Source organism: Orbicella faveolata, unplaced genomic scaffold (assembly GCF_042242905.1).
Source record: "Orbicella faveolata isolate gen_17 unplaced genomic scaffold, um_ofav_v1 contig_46, whole genome shotgun sequence".
In the NCBI taxonomy this organism is placed as follows: domain Eukaryota; kingdom Metazoa; phylum Cnidaria; class Anthozoa; order Scleractinia; family Merulinidae; genus Orbicella; species Orbicella faveolata.
In genome coordinates, this window is record NW_028301576.1 from 30,785,998 (window position 1) to 30,807,926 (window position 21,929).

General features: G+C 37.4%; 1 protein-coding gene across 2 annotated transcripts; it reads left to right on the forward strand.

Annotated features, from left to right (window-relative positions):
* The first annotated feature begins 2 nt into the window (after positions 1-2).
* Positions 3-19,037, forward strand: LOC110059809 (flap endonuclease 1-like). 2 transcript variants are annotated; one of them, XM_020766533.2, is made up of 17 exons: positions 3-179; positions 1,379-1,481; positions 2,102-2,161; positions 2,713-2,755; positions 3,462-3,525; positions 4,054-4,091; positions 4,551-4,622; positions 5,609-5,659; positions 5,913-5,998; positions 6,301-6,367; positions 7,835-7,886; positions 12,321-12,400; positions 13,488-13,520; positions 13,733-13,786; positions 14,267-14,331; positions 15,225-15,345; positions 16,931-19,037. In XM_020766533.2, the coding sequence occupies exons 1-17, from the start codon at positions 23-25 to the stop codon at positions 17,003-17,005; spliced, it is 1,221 nt and encodes a 406-aa protein (XP_020622192.1). In that variant the 5' UTR covers positions 3-22; the 3' UTR covers positions 17,006-19,037. The 2 variants fall into 2 exon arrangements, with proteins under 2 accessions (XP_020622192.1, XP_089133547.1); XM_089277421.1 differs by lacking the exon at positions 16,931-19,037 and having other exon boundaries at positions 15,225-15,872.
* Positions 19,038-21,929: the final 2,892 nt, after the last annotated feature.

Sequence of the window (21,929 nt, forward strand, 5' to 3'; positions counted from 1 at the left end):
ATTCCCAGTCTCTTTTGAGGAGATGATTTTCGCGCGCTTTGTACGAAGTTTGGTTTCCTTGAGTGTGAGCGTTCGACAGCGGAACAGAGTCAACAGAATGGGAATTCACGGTCTTTCCAAAGTGATCGGCGATCATGCACCTTCAGGATCGAAGGAGAACGAGATTAAGAACTATTTTGGTAAGTGAGAGTTTGATTGATGGCCATTTGTAGCAAAGAGACTTGAAGTTGAAACGAGCAGATTTCATCTGTCAACTTGAACGGGACGAGTTGTTAAGTTTTAAAATGATTTAAACTTAAGCTTAATTCTCATCGATCTAGAACGCCCAAGAGATTTTTAGTGAACGTATTGAAGTGATGTGGTTGTCATACGAGGAAAGAATTATACCGAGGATTCTACTTTTACCTTCTCCGCCACCCTACCCCCCCCCCCCCCCCCCCCGCGCCCGGACTATCGGCCCTTTCTCTCTTAGTGTAGTGAGTCGGAGCAGGGGAGAAAACCAGATGACGTTTTTCAGAAAATGAAAGGTTACTAACACGTTGTATTCGGATTAATCATCAGTGATTTAAACAAAGCTGCAGTTAAATCTTTACATTCAAAAATCAATGTTAAACCTGAGGGTGGGGACCCCTGGGCATTTTTGGGGGTCATTTGAGTTTTCAGCAAAATTTCTGCTTATCCTTGACTTAAATGGGTAAAATTAGAGAGGTGTTCCATCAATTTCTGTTGAATGTAAGCAGTGGCAATTGGTACTTTTATCTGTTGAAAGCAAGTGCTTATCCTTAAGTAGCCACAACAATTTTTTTTTCTAAGATGGCTGCCATGATGATATGTCACAAGGTCTCAGGCCTCCTTGCAAAGTCAAAGATCCCTACCTTCAGGCCCAGACTCAAAGGGCCTCTAAATCAAATCCTGAGAGTGGAGATGGCATATAATTCATGTCAGTCGCCTTCCCCTTCACCCCTTAAATGCTAACCACAAGCAAACAGCAGTAAATAAATGCCAACCACGAGTAAACACAGTATATAAATGCTATCCGCAAGCAAATGGCAGTAAATAAAAGCAAACTACATATGTGTCCTACCATGAGTTATATCCCTTGGAGATGGTAAAAGATTAATACTTCATATCAAAAAAATAATTTATCAATGGTCTATTCCCTCTATGAGTTGTGCCTGCAGGGAATCATGGTAGTTTTATTCATCAACACAAATATCCAGTCCAAGATGATGAATACAACTACCATGATTCCCTGCAGGCACGTCTCATGAAGGGAATAGGCCACTCATATAGCTCCTAAAGATACTCTTTCTTACCCTCAGTCTTGTGCTCTTTTAGAATAACTCTGTATTATATCAGACGTCTAATTCTGTTTCAGGAAGGAAAATTGCAATTGATGCTTCAATGAGCATTTATCAGTTTCTGATAGCAGTAAGGTCTGATGGTAGTCAACTGACCAATGAAGCTGGAGAAATCACGAGGTAAACACACCACTAGATCCACTAGATCACTAGGTCACATACAAGTACATACATGTTAATGTGTGGTTGGTTCAGTTGGTATAAACCTCCAAATGTAAGCCTTGCCTTTCTGTTTAACCTAGGGAGTTTTTTTTGGGGGGAGGGGATCATGTTTGGAAGGGCTGGGGGAATAATGGAGGGGTCATTTGTGAAAAGGGATTTTGTGATCAAAGTCAAACATAATACATACCATATAAGAAAACCCTTAAAATTTTGATAGTTGTTTTGAAAAGTACTTGAATTACGTGAAAATTCTTCAAAAGCGCTCAAACTTTTAATAAGGTTTCAAAACTATGTGAAAATTTAAATGTATGTCACATTTTGCTCCAAAAGATGTCAGTAAACTCTCCCTATTTGGGCCTTTTTTTTGAGTTGGGTGTTAATCACTCTGAAAATTTCAGTTTAGTCTCCTTAGAAGTTTTGATATTTTGAGACCCTCTGCCTTTAATTCACATTTAGTAAAATACAAAATCACTTCTATTGACTGTATCAATCAACATTTGACAGTCCTTTCAAAGTAAATTATCATTATTAACTAAGAGTTATCAATTGATTGATGTCTTGTTTAATTGTTTTTTCAGTCATTTGATGGGTATGTTTTATCGAACTATCAGGATGGTAGAAAATGGAATCAAACCAGTGTAAGTACACATGAGGGAAGACAGAGACTTAACAGACTCTGTTGTGTCTCCCAGGTTCATCACTACATTGCAATCTTGGGCTTTCCTCCACCCAGGTATTTGAATGGGTATAAGTGAATTGTTGGGGATAATCCAGAAATGAATCAGGATCCTAGCCAGGGAGAGGTCAAAATGCTCCAAGTCTCTGGATGCTACAGAAACCAGGATAAGCCGTAACTGTATCAGACACTTTAACCTGATGCAGACTTAAACGATCATGTTTACTGTAGGTTCTCTCAACCAATATGTCCGTTGATATATCATCGGTCAAGAGTCAGTTTACAGTTGGTTGATAGTCAATCAGCACTCGGTCAATTAATAATCAATTGACACTCAGTTGATAGTCAGTTGACAATTGGTCAATAGCCAGGTAATATCTTGGTTGAGATGTATGTATGTATAGATTTTAGTTCAATACTTCCCCAACACCGCTCTGATACCTTGCTGACACTTTGCTGTATCTAAACTTACACATAATTTGATGTTCTGGATATTACTATCCAACTCTACAGGTATGTTTTCGATGGCAAACCACCTCACATGAAATCTGGAGAGGTAAGCAGTGGCTTATACAAAATAAATCAGACATGAGAGCATGGAAGACTGTATTTCATTGTAGTTCCAAATGCTAAGAAGACAGTTGAAAACAAGCCATACAGCACACATTTTGTGACAAGATTCAAAATCAAAGTGTTTAGAAATGGGATGAAAAACTGTTTTGAATGTTTCATATATTATCAAATTGTAGACTTAAGATATATGCCATGTAATTAAGGCCAGACAACTATTTATGATGATGGATATTATTTCCTGTGTTTAAACTTGATGAAGATTTATCATTGAATTTGAGAATAAAATTTATAAATTCAAGCTTTGGTATTAACCTTGCTAACGAAACAAGATCACACCAGACAGTGAACAACATCCTTGAACTCTGGATGGAGATTCTGTTCCTCTGTGAGTGGAGTGATAAGAACTGCAGATGGAAAAAGTCCTTTTTTAAACATTTTAGCTGTCGTTCACACTATTTACAATACTAATAGCTATATACGCTACTAACAATTCGGGTCCTTACATTACTTACAATACTTGTTACACAATATTATAAATTACACCACTTGCAATGGAACAAGTCCTAAAATAAATTTTACTGCAGAGCTATTTTACAGCCTTAGGATGTAAATACAAGAATACCTCCCAGCAACCCAGAGTATCTCACAACATTAAACTGTTCTTTTGTTCTGTTTTCCTTTGTGTTCAGCTGGCAAAGAGAAGAGAGAGACGTGAAGAGGCACAGAAAGGACTGGCTCAAGCTGAGGAAACTGGTGAGTGAGTGGAGAAATTAATTTATGACATAAAACCAGATTTCTTGATGATTATAATTAGTGGTGTTTTTGTTTCTCTACCATGCTAGCACAGTCTCCTTCCTCTTTCCTGACTTATCTAGAAAAGATTGAAGCAACTGTGGTAGCAGGGTATGGTTTCTCTCTTTTATGACAGGGAATTTTACAACCCTCTTCCTTGTTTGTCGCTATTTTAAAAAATTTTAGTGCACTTGTAACAATTTGTCTTTGAATGTGGACAGCAAATCACAGCAATGGTGGTCTACTTGTAAGAATTTAAGCAGTGAAAATTTTTTTCGTTCATGATGCTGAAAAAGGAAAAAAAAATAGATAAACTCTTACTGCTCACACAGTTTTTTTACTGGATTGCTGTGAATGTACAGTTTAGCAGAAATACTGACATTCATTATTTATTTAACACACTTTACCACACTTAAGAGTAAGATCCTTGTTCATGTTGATTATTACAATGTCATTGACCGCAAGGCCTTGTTATTCTGTTGCTGACAGGTGATGCAGAAAGCATGGAGAAATTTTCTCGCAGATTGGTATGCATTAACCTTGGATATACGTGTATATGTCCTGAATTGTTTTTGACAAATAGTGTAGAATTTAGTTCCTCATAGCATTACATTTTTGCTTCTCTTAGCATTAAATTTTTAAGGGCAAGTTATTTTTCCCTCTTCACGCAGATGCACAATGAGGGCAAACATTGTGTGACACATGGAAAGTAGCTACTAATGAAACTGATTCGACCATTTCGTACATTGTGAATAAATCCTAGACTATTAAAAGTTATCATGAGACATGAATTTTGTTAAAAAGCAGGCATGAAATGGGATCTTGGATACCTTTCCTACCTTCTTGTGAAGTAAAATCATTATGGTTAGGCACATATCTAGTCTGAGTTTGATGTACACAACATTCTCGATGCACTATAGTGAAAACTTCATCAATTAAAATGAATTGGAAATGAAATCTCAGTTGTTTAAACCATCTTGTTATAGGTCAAAGTTACTCCAGAGCATAATGCTGACTGCAAAAAATTACTTAAGCTCATGGGAATTCCATACATTGAGGTGAGTGAATGTATCAGTATGTAGAGATATGACAGTTGCCACCACGCCAATAAGGAGAGAACACTGTGTTGACTCGAAGGTTTAATATACGACAACTTGAATCAATGGCGAGCACATGGAACAGACCTAGTCCAGATGTGCGTGTGCAGCGCTAACAACCGCTGGGTACAATGTAAATAATGTAGTGGCGCTATCAAATTTTCAAGTAAAACTTCTATAATCCGGCCCGCTGCCTTAAAAATAAAGCTATCACGAACAGAAGCACCATAAATATCAGACCCAAAACTCCTTTGAATAAAATGTCTTCGATTATAACCCTCTGAGGAACATCCCCAACAGGGTTCTTCAATCCTACCATCCCAACCAGAATTTTCCCTTGGTCCTATAATCCCGATGGTTTCTACAGGGTAATCGTGATCTGGGTCACATTTTCTTAAGTCCCTTACCTCAGACGGTCGCTTGGTTGGTCAGTCAGTCGGCCAAAACACTGGAGAACAATTTATGATCATTTTCTTGACATTGGAAGTTACCATGGTAATAATCATATTTTGTTCCCCAATGATCAGGCACTTGTTTGATACGATTACTATGGTATCAATGGAAAGGGTGTTCATTTGCAGTTGCGCCATCCATTCTCAATGTCAACCCCATGTTTTGGAATAATAATAAGCCACAACCCCGAATTATCTCTGTAGTCTAGGGGCCCGTTTCTCGAAAACCCTGGAAACTTTTCAGGCCTGCAAAGCCATTTTTAGTTAATCTGTATTTAAAGACAGAGAGGTGTATATGCCTGAAACTTCTTGTATGAAGAGAAGCTCTGTTTATATTAAGAATGTGTGCATAAAACAGCTTTGAAGTGATAAGGTTTGAGATTTTGCTACAGCTTTTTGGGTGCAAAAACTTTTCGGGACCTTTGAGAAATGGGCCCCAGGGCTTTTATCAGATTTTATGGTATACCGATATTAGCTTTTTTATCTTGTTATTAGGCTCCCTGTGAAGCAGAAGCACAGTGTGCAGCCTTGGTTAAAGCAGGAAAAGTATGTCAACTTAATCTTTTGTATTTAGTTTCATCTTCATGCCTTTCCCCTTTAATAGGGAATACAAATGTATAAATGTGTAATGTATTGTCCTGCTGCATCAGTCACAACAGGCAGAATTGTTTCTTGATTTTAAAATCAGTCCTTGAAAAATGCAGGTTCAAAATGTTATGAATGTTAAATAATAGACCTCGTCTACCAGTTCAGTTGACAAAGTACATGACTGTTCCATCATAAATTTTCATAATTGCAGGTTTATGCAACAGGGACAGAAGACATGGATGCCCTGACATTTGGCTCAAGTGTTCTTCTGAGACATCTCACCTTTAGTGAAGCCAGGTTTGTATCACACAAAGGTTTCCTCTGTTGTTTCTGCTATGTTGGTTTTACTGCTGAAAGGTTTTACAGGCTTATGTTGATCTTAACACAGTCCAATGCTATTTCCATGAAAATGTAGTTGCTGCATACATCACATTTAACTCTTTAACTACCAGGAGTGATCGTAATCTAAGTTCTCATTACAATACCAATACATTTATGAGCAGGTAGGTATTGAGAATAAAGTAAATCATCAAAAAAGCGATATTGTCTGGATAAATCACCTCTTACTCAGAACTAACATATTTATTTTTACTTAACAGGAAAATGCCAATAAGGGAATTTTATTTGGACAGGATTCTTGCTGAACTAGAGCTTTCACATGATGAGGTAAGTGCCGCGTCGTCTGTTGTAAAATCATATATGATGTGCTGGGAGCATGTAGAGCTCACCATTCTCTTTTTAGTGTACATAAAAAAACTTTATATGGCAAACTAGTCCACAAGAAAAAGGTAAATTTTGTTGGGATCTCAGTGGTTCAAATTTTGCAAAACAGCCAGTTAAGATGAACCACTCATTAATTAGTTCCAGTAGGCTGCAGAACTGTACTTTTCACAAAAGAAAACAGTGTGTTAAGTAGAAATTTTCTTTCCTTCACATTTGGCCAACAATTTTGGTTAAACGTTCATAAAAGCGCCCTAAAAAACGAAAATAAATTGTTACCTTTAGTGTGCGTGTTTACTGTGGATTGATTGCAGGGATGTATCAATTTATCAGTGGAGTCTTAAGTACAGCCATTGTAAAAAAGAACATCACTGAACTAACTTGCCTGGTCAGCATTGGGGGATATTGGTCTTTTTCCTCTTTCAAACGTCTGTTCTCAGCAGGTTCTGTCCATAAACTTGCAAAGCAAAACAACTCAACTAATATTTCCCCAAAACAGACCTTATGTTAGTTCAACATGCATCTCACACCATTAACATTGTCTGCAGTAACCAAGTCAGAGATGAAGATTGATATTGTAATTAACTCTCCTACAGTTGTCATGGAACACGATCATTATTATTTTTTCACTTATGTAACAAGGATACATGCATGGACTGACTTTTACCATTCGATAATTAGCTCACGTGAACTATGGGCAGATTATTCCACTGGCTAACACATCTATACATGTCTATAATTTGCTGTTATCAACTGGGTTGATTATGTGAATTGGCCACCATAAAGAGATTCGAAAGCTGATGTTTTGAGAGTTAGCCCTTCATCGGAGTGAATCCGCTCCAACGAAAGACTAACACTCGAAACGTCAGCTTTTGAATCTTTATATGGTGGCCAATTCACATTATCAACCCAGTTGATAAAACCAAATTATCTTGTTATACTCCCCACCGACGCAGCACCACAGTTTCTTTAGAAACTTACCCTCTCTATACACATCTATACTGGCTTAACACATCTATACTTAGATAGTAATCAGTCAACTTGTCAGTTGTCCATTGACCAAGATGAGCATCAGCTGACTTGGTTACTAGTTTGTTGCCATTTAGTCATTGGTACCTATCAATAACACACATGATCCTGATACCTTACGATCCAATTGGACACCACATCTAAAATTTATGGAGAACAGTCAGAATATTTTGTTTGGCTTAACCAAACTTCATCAGCCAGTAAATATTGTAGCAGATGAAGTTCAGTTAAGGTGAACGAAATATTCCACTTTTAATAATTTTTATTGCACTCTGAGTACGGAAAGTTATTTTAAATTTAATTATTTTGAAGGCTGCTCCCACTTGGATGGATGTACATGTGGATGTCAATATTATGTCATTCCATTTCTTTTTTCCTTTTCAGTTTATTGATCTCTGTATTCTGTTAGGCTGCGACTATTGTGACTCTATCAAAGGTACAGTTCTTTTCTACATCAAGGACATGGTAAAAAAGTTCAAAGATCACTTGTTTATGACAACTATTCACTGTGGGCAAAGTGAATCTTGGCTACTGCTCCCTGAGAATAAGTTGCCCGAAGTTGGGTGGAATATTCTACAAGACTCACTGAGCTTGAGGCAATTAAGAGTGCCTGCCTGTAAAAATCAGACAAATTCTTAATTTTGTGGCAAGGGTCGAAAATTCGATTTCGCTCATATTCTTATGGTAGATAGGCTAGGGCATGACAAAAACCACGGAATAGTTTTTTTGGCAAAATATCCTTTTATTTCAAAGAAATATGCAAATTACCAAATGCCGTTAAAATCGTCATTTGACGCACCATTTTATTAAGCAAGTTTGAGAGCCTCGCATGCAAAACCACATCATTCTCCCGTCTTTAAAACACTCAAATATTTTTGTGCAATGTGTAAATGTGTACTGGGTTGGTTTTAGGGAATGTTGCGTTGTCTTTTTGGGTGCAAAATAATTAAATTTCGAAGACATGTATTTCATTCACTTAAAAGTACTTCCTGAATATAATTGATTTTCACCATGTGCGAAACCTTCAAATGGATTAAGCTTCTGGTGGTTCAATCGCAGAAGGATGGTCTACAGATTCCTGTAAAAATTTCTTTGGGCAAATGATTGTGAGCGACGCGAGAGCTTTTCAAAGTACGTCAAAAATGCAAATATTTGACCATCCGTCGTCAAATTTCAATTTACGGCTTAGACGTATATTTTAGCATGCGCCACATGACTTGACCTATAATAAGTTGAAATAGACACAGGGCTGATAATTTCGAAATGTTCTTACCTCATTTGTTGCAAAAAGCAGGTCCAAAGCCGATTTGACGTGTTTCTAGTCGATCTCTCACTATTCGTCGCACATAAAGCAGAAGTTTGCTTTTGTTTACACAAGGTTAACGTCCGATGTACATCCCCAACTGTCAACCTATTATTGGTCAAATACCAGGAATCTGTGACCATCTTTCTGCGTATATGAACATCACTGCATCTAAGTCGAAAACGGCTGAGTCATTTGTACATAGTTGCTTGCTTTGCACTGCGCCAAAATGATACGTTTGATCGATTGCTGACCATTGCTGATAAGCGTGTCGGCGCAGCACAATCTTACAGCCGTTATTTGTTTGTCACGCAATGCTGTCACGGCATGTGCTGCACATTTTGATCTATTTTGTATAGAGCACTCTCAGGATAAATGAAACAATTTGATCATTGTTCGTCTGTTTGTTCCTATATATAATAATATGTGTATATTTATATAACCGTTTTCTATAGTGTATTTGTCCTCGGTCCAAATCACGTTTGTTGTACATTTTGATGTTTCAGACAACAGCTGATAAAGCTAGTGCCTGCACTCACTAGAATTTAAAAAAAAAATCGCCATGAAACAAATTATAGATCAATGAAGCAAGAACTAGCTGAAATAAGAATAGGAAATCACAACGTGTCTAATTCGTGAGAAAAACAGACTAAATTTAATTAGTAATTACGTGAGTAAATAGCCCTGGCCATGCCATTTTATTTGGCGTATTTTGTTTGCCTAGTGGTGAGGCATTGGTATGTTTGTAACAGAAAATAGAGGACTGTTGTGAATACAGTCCAAAATTATTGTCAGTAAAATATTGTAAATAAAACACTTATTGACCGGTTACCTCCGCGGCCACCATTTGGTCGTTCCGATAAGGGTTTCATTATTGTCTTTACCCCTATTAAGCGGCCGCCCAAAATTTAAAAACTTTGTTTTGGAAAGGGTGATGGCAGATAAGAGTGAAATTGAAGGTGCATGACGAGTGATAATTCAAACACACGTCTATCATGATTGTCTTGAATTGACTCCATGTTCACCAAGAAATTTATAACCCGATAGTGAAAAATTAAATATTCAAGGGTCAACAACCTCTATTTAAGCGGTTAGCCCCATTAAGCGGTCACCACCCATTTCCCCGGGGGTAGCCCACTGTATTACATGTAAACCAAAAATAATTGCACAGCGCGAAAAGACCTAGTAGGTATGAGTTTAGCGTTACAGTATTACGCAGGGCATGTAGGTAGCGGTGGTCGAGTAAAAGATAACAACAGGGGCAGTGGTAAACTATTCATTTTTTCATTTCTTAATTTAATCTCTTCCTATTCAACACGATTGTGTGCTCCCAGTGGTTCCAAGCCTTACGGAACCTTACGTATTAGGCTAGAAATTGTCCTACCGCTACCCCCTAAAATGGAATGACAGCATTGCGTGACGAACAAGGAACCGCAAGGATTCAAGCCATCAAACCATGATGATCAAACGTAATCTTTTGGTGTAGTGCAAAGCAAGCAACTATCTACAAATGACTTAGCCGTTTTTGACTTAGATGCAGTGGTGATCGTGTGTGTCGAAAGAGGGTCACAGATTCATGGTATTCGACCATTAAATAAGTTGACAGTTGGCGATGTACATCGGACGTTATGTAAACAAAAGCAAATTTCTGCTTTATGTGCGACGAATGGCGAGAGAAACACTTCAAATCGGCTTTGGACCTGCCTTTTATAGCAAATGAGGTTAGAACAATTCGAAATTATCAGCTCTGTGTCTATTTCAACTCAACATAGGTCAAGTCATGTGGCGCATGCTAAAATATACATCTAACCCGTAAATTGAAATTTGACGAGGGTGGTCAAATATTTGCACTTTTAACGTACTTTGAAAAGCTCTCGCGTCGCTCACAATCATTTGCCCAAAGAAATTTTTACAGGAATCTGTAGACCATCCTTCTGCGATTGAACCACCAGAAGCTTAATCCATTTGAAGGTTTCGCACATGGTGAAAATCAATTATATTCAGGAAGTACTTTTAAGTGAATGAAATACATGTCTTCGAAATTTAATTATTTTGCACCCAAAAAGACAACGCAACATTCCCTAAAACCAACCCAGTACACATTTAAACATTGCACGAAAATGTTTGAGTGTTTTAAAGACGGAAGAATAATGTGGTTTTGCATGCGAGGCTCTCAAACTTGCTTAATAAAATGGTGCGTCAAATGACGATTTTAACGGCATTTGGTAATTTGCATATTTCTTTGGAGTAAAAGGATATTTTGCCAAAAAAACTATCCAGTAGTTTTTGTCATGCCCTAACCTATCTACCATGAAAATATGAGCGAAATCGAATTTTCGACCCTTGCCGAGTTATTTTCCATTTTTATGGACAGGGACTCTTAATGGTTTAATGTAATTTTCAGAGATGAATATCAAGGAGTAAAACATAAATATTTATTCAATGTTAAATTCAACTGAGAAAACAGACTTTCATTCATTCCTCTCATCGGCTTATTCTGTGCCAATGTATTGGTTGTTGTGAAATTGAATGTCTCGAACTGTCATATTAGGGGTGCTCATTGGAATAGGGGTGCTAATTAAAAAAAATGGCTCCTGGTGGGGAGGGCTAATTAGAGAGAGGGGTCTTTTTGGAAGGAGGGTGTTAAGGAGGGTATTTCATTTGTAGCTCAGGTCACAAGAAAAGAAAGTATTCAGTCTGACACAGCTCACTCTACATGAAACCATTGTTTACAAGTTATACTTAAAAGCCTTAAAAGCCATTTCTTATAGGTTCTAAGGCTGTTGTAACTTGTGTGTCTCAATTCCTTATGATCTGAGGGTGCCAGATGTGAAATATCTTCACAATAATTGGAAAAAAAAATTAATTAATTTTTTTTCAGTCTGACTTTTCAGACTTGAACAGAATTTGAACCCTTGACCTTTGGGATACTAGTGCAGAGTTCGACCAACTGAGTTGTCAAGCCAACTGGGAGCTGATCATTTGTGAGTTGGTAATATACCAATAGATGGTAAATATATTGACCTGCACATCTTTACTGTCTGCAGGTATCTTACAAACTTACAACATGATTGACTCCCAGTTTACTTGAGAACTTGCTTGTCATAGCACTGTGCCAGTATTGCAGAGGTCATAGGTTTTAATCCGGTTCAAGCTTGATGTTTTTTCAGGGTATATTTTCACAACTGCTTACAGTGCGACTACTGTAACCAAGGCTGCCTGATAAAATTTTCTACAAATTTAAAGAATAAAATTGTGGAGGTTAACAATAGTTTTCCAACAAATTATTGATGTAATCAAGGTGTACATTACAAAAACAACCGATCTGTGGTCATTTTGATTAGAAACTATTTTTTGAAATGCCACTGGTCAATTGCAAAGAATTTGCTTAAGTGGTCTTGGTCAGATTAGTTGCATTGTAAGTTGTGTACATAACTGTGCCATGTTGAAATATGTTAGGTCTCAGAGATTCATTTGTGGGTATTGATAAAACTTAAAAATACTCCATAAGAAGAATCTTTGACTTAATCTGCCAGGTGTTTAATGAGCATATTGTTCTTTCTACAGGTATTGGACCAAAAAGAGCAATAGATCTTATCAAAGAGTACAAGACCATTGAAGAAATTGTCAAACATATTGATACAAAGGTAATTCATTACACCGGTCTCTACAGGGTAGATGCATTGCTCATGAAAGCTAGTCTTTTTGCATATTTTGCTAGCTATCTGAAGGAATGCACTGGCTAGGTTTTCTCCAAAACATAAAAATATATGTACATAATACATGTAGGCTCTTTCAACCTCCCTCTAAATGAGTGGTTGTGATTTAAAGGAGAATGTCACTCCAAAAAGCTTACTTTTTTGTCTCCACCTATCGCAAGTAAACATTGGGTTTTTCCACTCACCGAAGTTTCAGTCTCTTAAGTGCTATCTTGAAGAAATTTTTTTCGAAAGAAGCCCAAAATTTGACTTTGGAGGCTGCCATTTTGAAACTGTTCTATGCAACCAGGCCATGTTTATGTGACCTCATTCCATCCAACTTGAAATCGGCAGGATACCAAAAAACCTGCAACTGACTTGGTATCCTTCACAAGGTCAGCAAAATGTATTTTTTGAGCCTATTATCCACTGGCTATCTTCACTGCTATCATTTTTGCGGTTTGGAGCACATTTGGCTCAAAATAATACTGCTCAAGAGTAGCATATCCTAGAGTGGTAGTTGAAGAGCTTGTCAGAAACTCTGGACAAAATCCCTTGGACCGAATGACGTCATGAAAATGCGGCCTGGCTGCTGAGCACTGTTCAAAATGGCTGCAATGATGTCAAATTTTGGGCTCCTTTGGAGACGAATTTCATGAGGAAAACCTGGACTTTAGAGGTTGAAACTTTGGTGAGTGGCTATACTTAGTGCAAGATTTTATTAGTCTTGACAAAAAAGATATGTTTTTTCGAGTGACCTCCTTTTTCTAGGGCTTTTTATTCTTGGAACAATGTGAAAGGAAAAAATATTTTCAGTGAAAAGAGACGTAAAAGCTTCAGAGTAGCCTCCATGGCAAGCATCCCTGCATTCTGTGCTACACAAAAATTAAGACAAGTCAGAGCGTTCTCTTGCTTGTCTCAGCTTTCATGCAGCTAAAATTGGAAACTGGTTTGTATGGGATACTTGCTATGCAGCAAGTTTCAGAAATGTGTTCTGTCAGATGCATATAAGTAATTGCTAAATTATGTTTTTCAGAAATATATTCTGCCTGAAGAATGGCCATATCAGGTAATTGTTTTGGTGTTACTAGTAACTTTGTTTTTAAGGGCAAACTCAAGGAAACATCCAGAGGAAATTTTATTGTTGAGCTGCTACAGGTTTTGTCAATGTAGTGATCTTGATAAACTTGACCATCAAGTGTACAGTGTTTTGTCAATGGAAATAAGATCTTGTAAAGCAATCAATTTATGGTGTAAATTGGCTACTTCTCATCTATACAGGAAGCCAGAGAATTGTTTAAAAACCCAGAAGTTAAAAAGGATGAAGATGTGGAGGTGGGTTGCTTAAGATTTCTTTTCATAATATGGTATACAAAGGAAAACAATTTTGGTTGTTTTATTGCACCAAAAGACTTTTCAGTGTTAATGTTGACATGAACAAGCTACTGTGTCGTTGAATTTTCAAAGGAACTGTATTATTCATTGGGTGACTCCAGAAAATCTCCATACCTATACCTCAGACAGCTTTTTGGAATTCCCAGGGCAACAGGGGTTTACAATTGAAATTCCGAAGGCATCGGGGTGGGGGGGGGGGGGTTAAAATATGAAAACTGTCTGTGCTTGGATATGGCTATTTTCTGGAATCACCCAGTCTCCTTAATATGTATTTCTTGTTATCAGTGCTAACATGTTTTTAATATATTGTTTTTGTTTTTATTAGTACTTCTAAAGCAGAAGAACATTGTAACATAAACATACAATGTAGCTTCATTTGCAGTCTCTAACTTGCATTTTGTTTACTCTTCCTCATTTTAGCTCAAGTGGGAGGCTCCAAGTGAAGAGGAACTTATTAAATTTCTAGTTGAAGAAAAAGGATTCAGGTGAGTTAAAATGTCTGAGCATTGCACAAACAACATCCTTTTAGCAAGAAAATATCCATGGATATTTGCCTAAGGACATGATCTCTTTCATGAAATGCAGTGTTAAACTGACTCTCAAACAACAGATAATATCCAAAGGTAAAATATTCATACTTATTATATGGCAAGATAGTCTTGAAGCAAATCCAAGCATTCTGATAAGATTGGTTCTTTCTTGGTTGGGATTTTGCCTTACGGACTGTTTCCATGGAAACGGTTATGAGTAATGTGTTTTTTACTTTTGAAAGCCAGAAAAATTCAACTCCTAAGTGCCATATAATAAACTACGTAGTAACCTAGCTAGCTCAAGCTGTACTGGATAATATTGGCCTAAGGAAGTGGCAAAAACCACCAAAGGCCAATATTCCACAGTACTTCCCTTGCACTTGGTTAGTAGGAGGTTAATATCTTTCAGTGTAAGTTGATAGTTTTTATTTTCCTCCAAATATTTTCACAAGTGTCGAAGTTCAGGACTTGTGGTGTGCATGGGAGATAAGTTTTATCAGGGTATTTAGATCACCTTCAACAATACACAATGCTACTCAATCAATGACCACATTTTTTGCTGCTGTCAACCATCCCCTCCAGGAAACAGAATTTCGCTTCAGCAGATTCAAAAGGTCATGCTTGTATATAGGTAGTGGTTGGTACATTTCTAGCCATTTTGCTTGTTTCTTGTTTTCAAGGCTTGTGGTTTGTTGCCATAATAATGATTCACAGCAGTAAAAAATATACTGGTTTGTTAGGTTTCATCTTTTGAGCTCATGTGTTATTGAGAGGCACAGTATTTTACATGTAGCTATCTATAAAGGTTTTTTTGCAAGAGTAATATTTAAATGCATCTTTATCTTCAGTGAAGACAGGATACGCTCAGGAATAAAAAAGCTCAGCAAAGCTCGCCAGGGGTCCACTCAAGGAAGGCTTGATTCCTTTTTCAAAGTTCTTCCCTCTCCAAGTCCTTCAAGTAAAAGAAAGGTGAGCAAGTTGATTGTATCATGTGTACTAAAGGCATCCATGGCCAGTCGAGTGTCGATCGATACTCTGATCGATACTCTCGATTGACATCGCGATCAAAACCTCAATCAACATCCAGATGGATACTCAGTTAACAGTCTATCAATACTTGATCAACAGTCGGTCAATAGTCAGCTGAGTGTGGACTAACTCATATGAATCGATCAAAAATTAGTCCACTCTTGACCGACTGTCGACCAAAATGTTAGTGGAGTGTCAACTGAGGTGTCAATGGAGTGTTGATTGAGTATCGATTGAGGGTATTGATTGACATTCGACCACAGATGCCTTTAGTACACATGACCCAGTTAATATTATTATGTAAATAGTAAAAGGTAAATGCTTAAATGTAACTGGTACATTTTTGGGAGGTTCTAAGTAGCATAGTGGAATACTTACTTGCTAGTATACTGTGAAATAAGTTAATTGTGTGTTTGAATACTGTCAGTGTAGTTTAGGAAATTTAATTTAAAACAAACAACAAGAAAGGTGAATAAAGCTAAGCAATTTCAGTAGGAAACACCACTACAGCAGAAATGGCAAATCAGCATGAATAACCATTTTTGTTGTATTGTCCTTTTGTTGCAAAGCAGTGAACAGGCATCTTTATTAAAAGTTGGCCCTGGGAGTTGACTAAGCCCAGAAGGTTTGATAAAAATTTTTGGAAAGCAACATGGAATTTCATGGGAAAAAAATGACAAAAAAATTCCAAATGCTCATGCCATGTGCCATGTTAAACGTTAAGCTAAAAAACTCTGCAAAAGTTCTCTATTTTCTTTTGGAACGTATCCCAAAGAAACTACATGTGCTGATTGGTTTAAAATCATGTTTTTATAACTTGATGGGAACACAGAACTAGCACAAGCTGTTGACAATGATGGTGTGAGCAAAGAGAATTTACATTTTGATGATCAGATTAAACAAGTTGGTTTCTTATTTTTTGACGTGGAATTAACTAAAAGAAATAGAAGACATGTTTTCCATGTTTCTATCAAGTTTTAGTATAAATCTACTAATGTTCTATCATGAATGCCGTTCTCTGATTGGCTACACTACTCACTTTTTATTCTGTGATAGTTAGTGAGTAGCATAGCAGTGTGCCCTTGTTAACAAAATGATGGCCGCTTCTTAGAGTTTTCAAAGTGTCTGGGAAGAGGATTTAGATAAAGTTTTGAAAGACTAGTAGATTTACACTAACACTATTAGATTATTTGCTCTCAAGAAATCTCTAGCTCATAACCTAATTGTTTAATAGAAACACTCATGGAAGTTTGGGAGAACTCAAAAAAGCTGTGGAAACATTTGCCTGTTGGCTTGTGTTCCCACAGCATTTCTCGTTCTACCAAACTTCCACTTGTGTTTCTATAAAACTTGATAGAAACACAGTTCATGTTTTTTATTTCTTAAATGCGTAAGGAGTAGAAATGAAATGTTCCAGGTTTGACTGATGTAATCAAGATTAGTGGGTAGACTGAAATTAATTTTTCTTTTAGCACTGTGCAGGGAAATAGCTTGTATTGCAATTTGCCTGATTTCTTTTTTCTAGAGCGAGGATACAAAAGGATCAAAATCCAAGAAAGCCAAGCCTACTACAGGAGGGAAGTTCAAGAAACCTAAATAAAGAGGACTCCAGAGCATTTGTCATCAACAAGAGCTGGTTGTTCAAGATTGCTTTGACTTCTGTGCCTTAATGTTGAGAACAAATTCTTCACTGGATAATTTGAACAGCAATCTGAACATGCAAACAAGGCTGTAATAGTCTAAGTTCCTGATTCCCACAAAAGATACAATATGGCTTGCATTATATGGAAAAGATATGTTCATATGTTTCAGGTTTATAGTAAAAATGGTCTCTCATGGTTCACTGCGGTTCACTTAATTTTGAATTGAAAACCTCAAAATGTTTAGTCTCCAGAGATAACTATTGGAGTCTGCAAAAGGGTGTCCCTTTCTTGGTTGTATAGCAACCCAAGGGGCATGTTTTAAACACAAAGGTTGTGTTTTCACTAGGCCGATAAACTAGCTGAACATTCTTTCTAGGTGTTTGTTTACAGACCAACATTTGCTAGTTGAATGTGACATCTGTTTTCACTGGAAATTTAACCCAGAATTTAACCTGCTGACTCAGAAGATTCAAATTACAAAAGCGCGCAACTTTCAAAAATGTATGAAAGAGGAAACGCCTTTAATGACTTCTCTTGTATTAATTCTAACTATATTTATGCGTAGGAGATCGAGAAGGCATTTTTTTCTAGAGGACGTGGTTTATGTCTCCAGAAAAGAGGAAGATGCGATGAAATGTTGTAATGCAGGAACTTGTTTTGCACGTCGGGTGACGCCGTTTCATAGGTAAGGTCCTGGCCGTGGAACTGGAGAATATAATGGGACCTTAAGGATGGTAAACTGAGATAAATGAGAAGGACTGTTGAACTCGTCTGCTGCTTAAAGTTCTGTTTCGCAAACTGAACCGTGATACAAGCGTCTGGTAAATACTATTACCAGATTCTTTGGCAGGCGTCTGTCACTACACATAATGTGATTGGCTGCAGCATTTACTGGGACAAGTTATACCATCTAGCGAGGTAGTATAACTTGGTGTGAATTTCCAGTCATATAGGCGAGATAATTGCTTATTTTTTCTGGTGAAAACAGAGTGCATTTTTAACTTGCTAAACTCAAGACGAACTGTTTTCACTACATTTCCAGACTTTTCCGACTTTATCTAGCCAAAATTGTCCTAATGAAAACACAAACAAAATGGCAAAATGTCAAAATGGTACTATGCGTAAAGGTCAATGTGAGATACTGGTGTCTGTAAGGATACAGACAGGATTTGTGGGATACAGGTGTCCTAACCCTAACCTTTACAATTATTGAGAGCTAACTACTGTGAAAATCAATGATATTCAGGCTTACCTGAGTGCACTTTAGGCTAACTAGAGGGCCATTTCGGCTAACCGTAATAATATTTTGTCATTTTGCCATTTCATGTTTTAAACATACCCAAGCTGAAGACCAGTTTGTGTAATGTATTGCATGACGTCACATGATGGATGTATGTTGAGTTTGCATATTATGGGTTAATTAAAATTGAGTTGAGCATGTGGCCGTCATCCACGTTTTGTTTGTTGTGGTGTTCCTCCCGTTTCTGGCCTTAATACACTTCATTTGGTGACAACGAGCAAAAATGGCGACTGTTTGGTAGAGTAGATGCATTTGACGAGAACACTGAAACATGGGAACACTACACAGAGCGATTAGGACATTATTTTGATCCAAATGGTATTGGTGATGAGTCCAGAGATGACAAAAGAAAACGTGGACGACGGCCGTGTGCTCAACTCAACTTTAATTAACCCATAATAAGCAAACTTGACATACATCTGTCACTTGACGTCATGCGATACATTACAGTTTGTTAGGTGTATATAGTTAAATTAAATCTTGTATGTGTATATGCACAGGACTGGCCATGGGTCTGTTATAGTATAGTAAGTGTTTGAATATGTGAAATTTAGTGACTATTCTATTTAATGAAATTACTTTCAAACTTGGTAAGGTTATGTATTTTCATTAATGCTTGATTTGTGCCTTTTCCTGCATTGAGGTGAATTACAAGAATAAAAAATAATAGGCATCAAATATCACACAAAGCCTTATGATATTGTTCTCAACGGTCAACCTGTAGCTAGTGTTACTAGCACCGACTACCTACCAGCTCCTCAAAATGCGAGAGTTTGGGCTGCCTGAGTTCTGCTAAGTGTCTGGAGAGCCCAAATAATGAATCATAAACAGCAAATAACAGCAAATGTTCATCAGTGGTTAACTCTGAGTTATTGAAGGGTATAACAATTAAATACAATTATTGTTATCCAGAGCAAACTGCTGCTGAATTAACGCATTTTAGGATAACCAAAGTGCGAGTCAGGTTAACCATGACTATTTGTCACCACTTACTGTTTTTTATTGGCTAATCAGGTTTTTCAGACACCTTTCTTTGGCTGTTTTCTGAAAGAAGATGGCTGAATTTCATTTATCTGCATAAACTTGAAAAGGGACCCTTTTAATACCAGTCTGGCCTTCCTTCAGTGTCAAAACACTTGTAATACAGTAAAAAACTGTGAGTAAGAATCTAGTGGTTTAAGAACCTGCTGGCAGAAATTCGCCATTTTTATACCCAAAAATATTAGAACCTGTTTAGCCAAGCAAGCTTTCAGATTGCAAATTTATATTACAAGAAAATACATAACACAGTTGTGAAAAAATTCAAGGACCAAACCCGGGTTTATTTATTTTTCGTGTAATCAACAACCATATCTCCTTTATTCAAATTAAGAACCTAATTAGGAACCTACTTAACCTAAATTGCCAATAACTACCCCAAAATACAAGAACCCATTTTGCCAGACTTACTGTAATGTACCGAGAGATTCCCTTCTCTTGCTGCTGTCTGAGCAGAAAGACAGGGTGATCTCTGTCTTGCAGGGTACTAAAAATATTCTTTAGTGACATTAAAATACTTCCTTAAGGTTACAGTATACCTTCAGGGGTGTCTCGCGTGCAAGCGATGTAGCGCGTGCAGTTTAAGCTGTAGATACCTAAACCCCTATATCAAATTAAAGCTTATGGAGCTGGCTATCAAACTATACCAAGAATTTTGAAAGAAAATGAATTGTCGAATTTTTCACGACCACTAAATGCGAGCGCCCGAATCACCTTTCGAAAGCTACAAGTCAAAGCGTATTTCGTTTTTCGCCAATTTCATTTTTTCCTCGGTTTCAGGGCCCAAAGCGCTTAAAACAAGTGTCTGCGTTTTGGCATAAAAAAGTTACAGAACATTTTCGAAATAGGATTTAAAAAATGTGGAGGGATCGTACAAAAATCGCTCTCGAAGAAAAAGTATTTCGAAATTAACAATTCCCAGACACGCTTTTGTAGTTTATATGTTAAACTAGCCACTGTCAAAATTTAAGAGCAATTGAACAAATTCCCTTTGAGTTATAACTCTTTAAAGTGTTTGCTTCAAGTGAAAAAATTTATTCGAGAAAACAGCGCTGTGAAAAATTTTCTGCTTCGCAAACAAGCTCCGCCCACAAACGCCTTCAACTGGGTTCTCAGATAACTAAGCCAATCAGTGCAAGGAAAGTTTACTACCGTTAACCTCCTGGTGAAATTTACGCGCGAATCTCTAAAAAACTCTTGTGTTTCGCAATGCGCTCAAGGAACCGAACGCAGAGAGATAATTTTTCTGTAGCTCGGTTTTTCTTGAAGCTGGTCTGGCAAAATGGGGAAGACTAAAAAGGATACGAACGCTAGGGTGGCTGAGCGAAGGAAACAAACAAAAGACAGCACGGAGAGCAACTGGCAACTGTGCATGGATAATATTTCAAATGGTCTCAATGAGTCCGACGATTCGTCGATATCGGACTCATCAGAAGAGTCTCTGTCAGCATCCCTGTTATTGCTGTCAAGTTCCGAAATTTTTACAGAACCTTTCTTTTCTCTTACCACGAATATTTGTCCGCCTTATACGATAACTATAGCTTCATCCGCCTGGCGAACTTTCGCTTCTTCACTCATTGATGTATTTTCATTCGTTCTTCGCTGTTTTCGCTTTTTCGAACCGGTCCATGGTTTAAACGTGGTCTATGTTTACTTATAACTTAATAGAGACACGCCTAATATCAAAAATGCTGGGTAGTCAGATCAACAATGCTGATCAACTGAGTAGTCAATTCGTGACATCCATATAGGTAATTCCCGCGAAAATCGTCTCGGTTGATTGCATACGCGCCATAGGGCTGTCAATCAAGAGGTAAACTTTTACTTCCGGTGAAAACGTAAAACCGCCATTTCTCCGCCAATATTTAGCCTTTTTCAAATTTTTTTTTTCAGAAATTAGAGATTATTCTTCGACCTCTATTTTGACCCAAAAATCCAAATTTGAAGAAAATTGCCGACCCGAAGGTATACTGTAACCTTAAAAAAGTGGTCGTTTTCCTTAAAATCAAAAACAACAATCCTCGAAGTTTAAGGTTACAGTATACCTTCGGGTCGGCAATTTTCTTCAAATTTGGATTTTTGGGTCAAAATAGAGGTCGAAGAATAATCTCTAATTTCTGAAAAAAAAATTTGAAAAAGGCTAAATATTGGCGGAGAAATGGCGGTTTTACGTTTTCACCGGAAGTAAAAGTTTACCTCTTGATTGACAGCCCTATGGCGCGTATGCAATCAACCGAGACGATTTTCGCGGGAATTACCTATATGGATGTCACGAATTGACTACTCAGTTGATCAGCATTGTTGATCTGACTACCCAGCATTTTTGATATTAGGCGTGTCTCTATTAAGTTATAAGTAAACATAGACCACGTTTAAACCATGGACCGGTTCGAAAAAGCGAAAACAGCGAAGAACGAATGAAAATACATCAATGAGTGAAGAAGCGAAAGTTCGCCAGGCGGATGAAGCTATAGTTATCGTATAAGGCGGGCAAATATTCGTGGTAAGAGAAAAGAAAGGTTCTGTAAAAATTTCGGAACTTG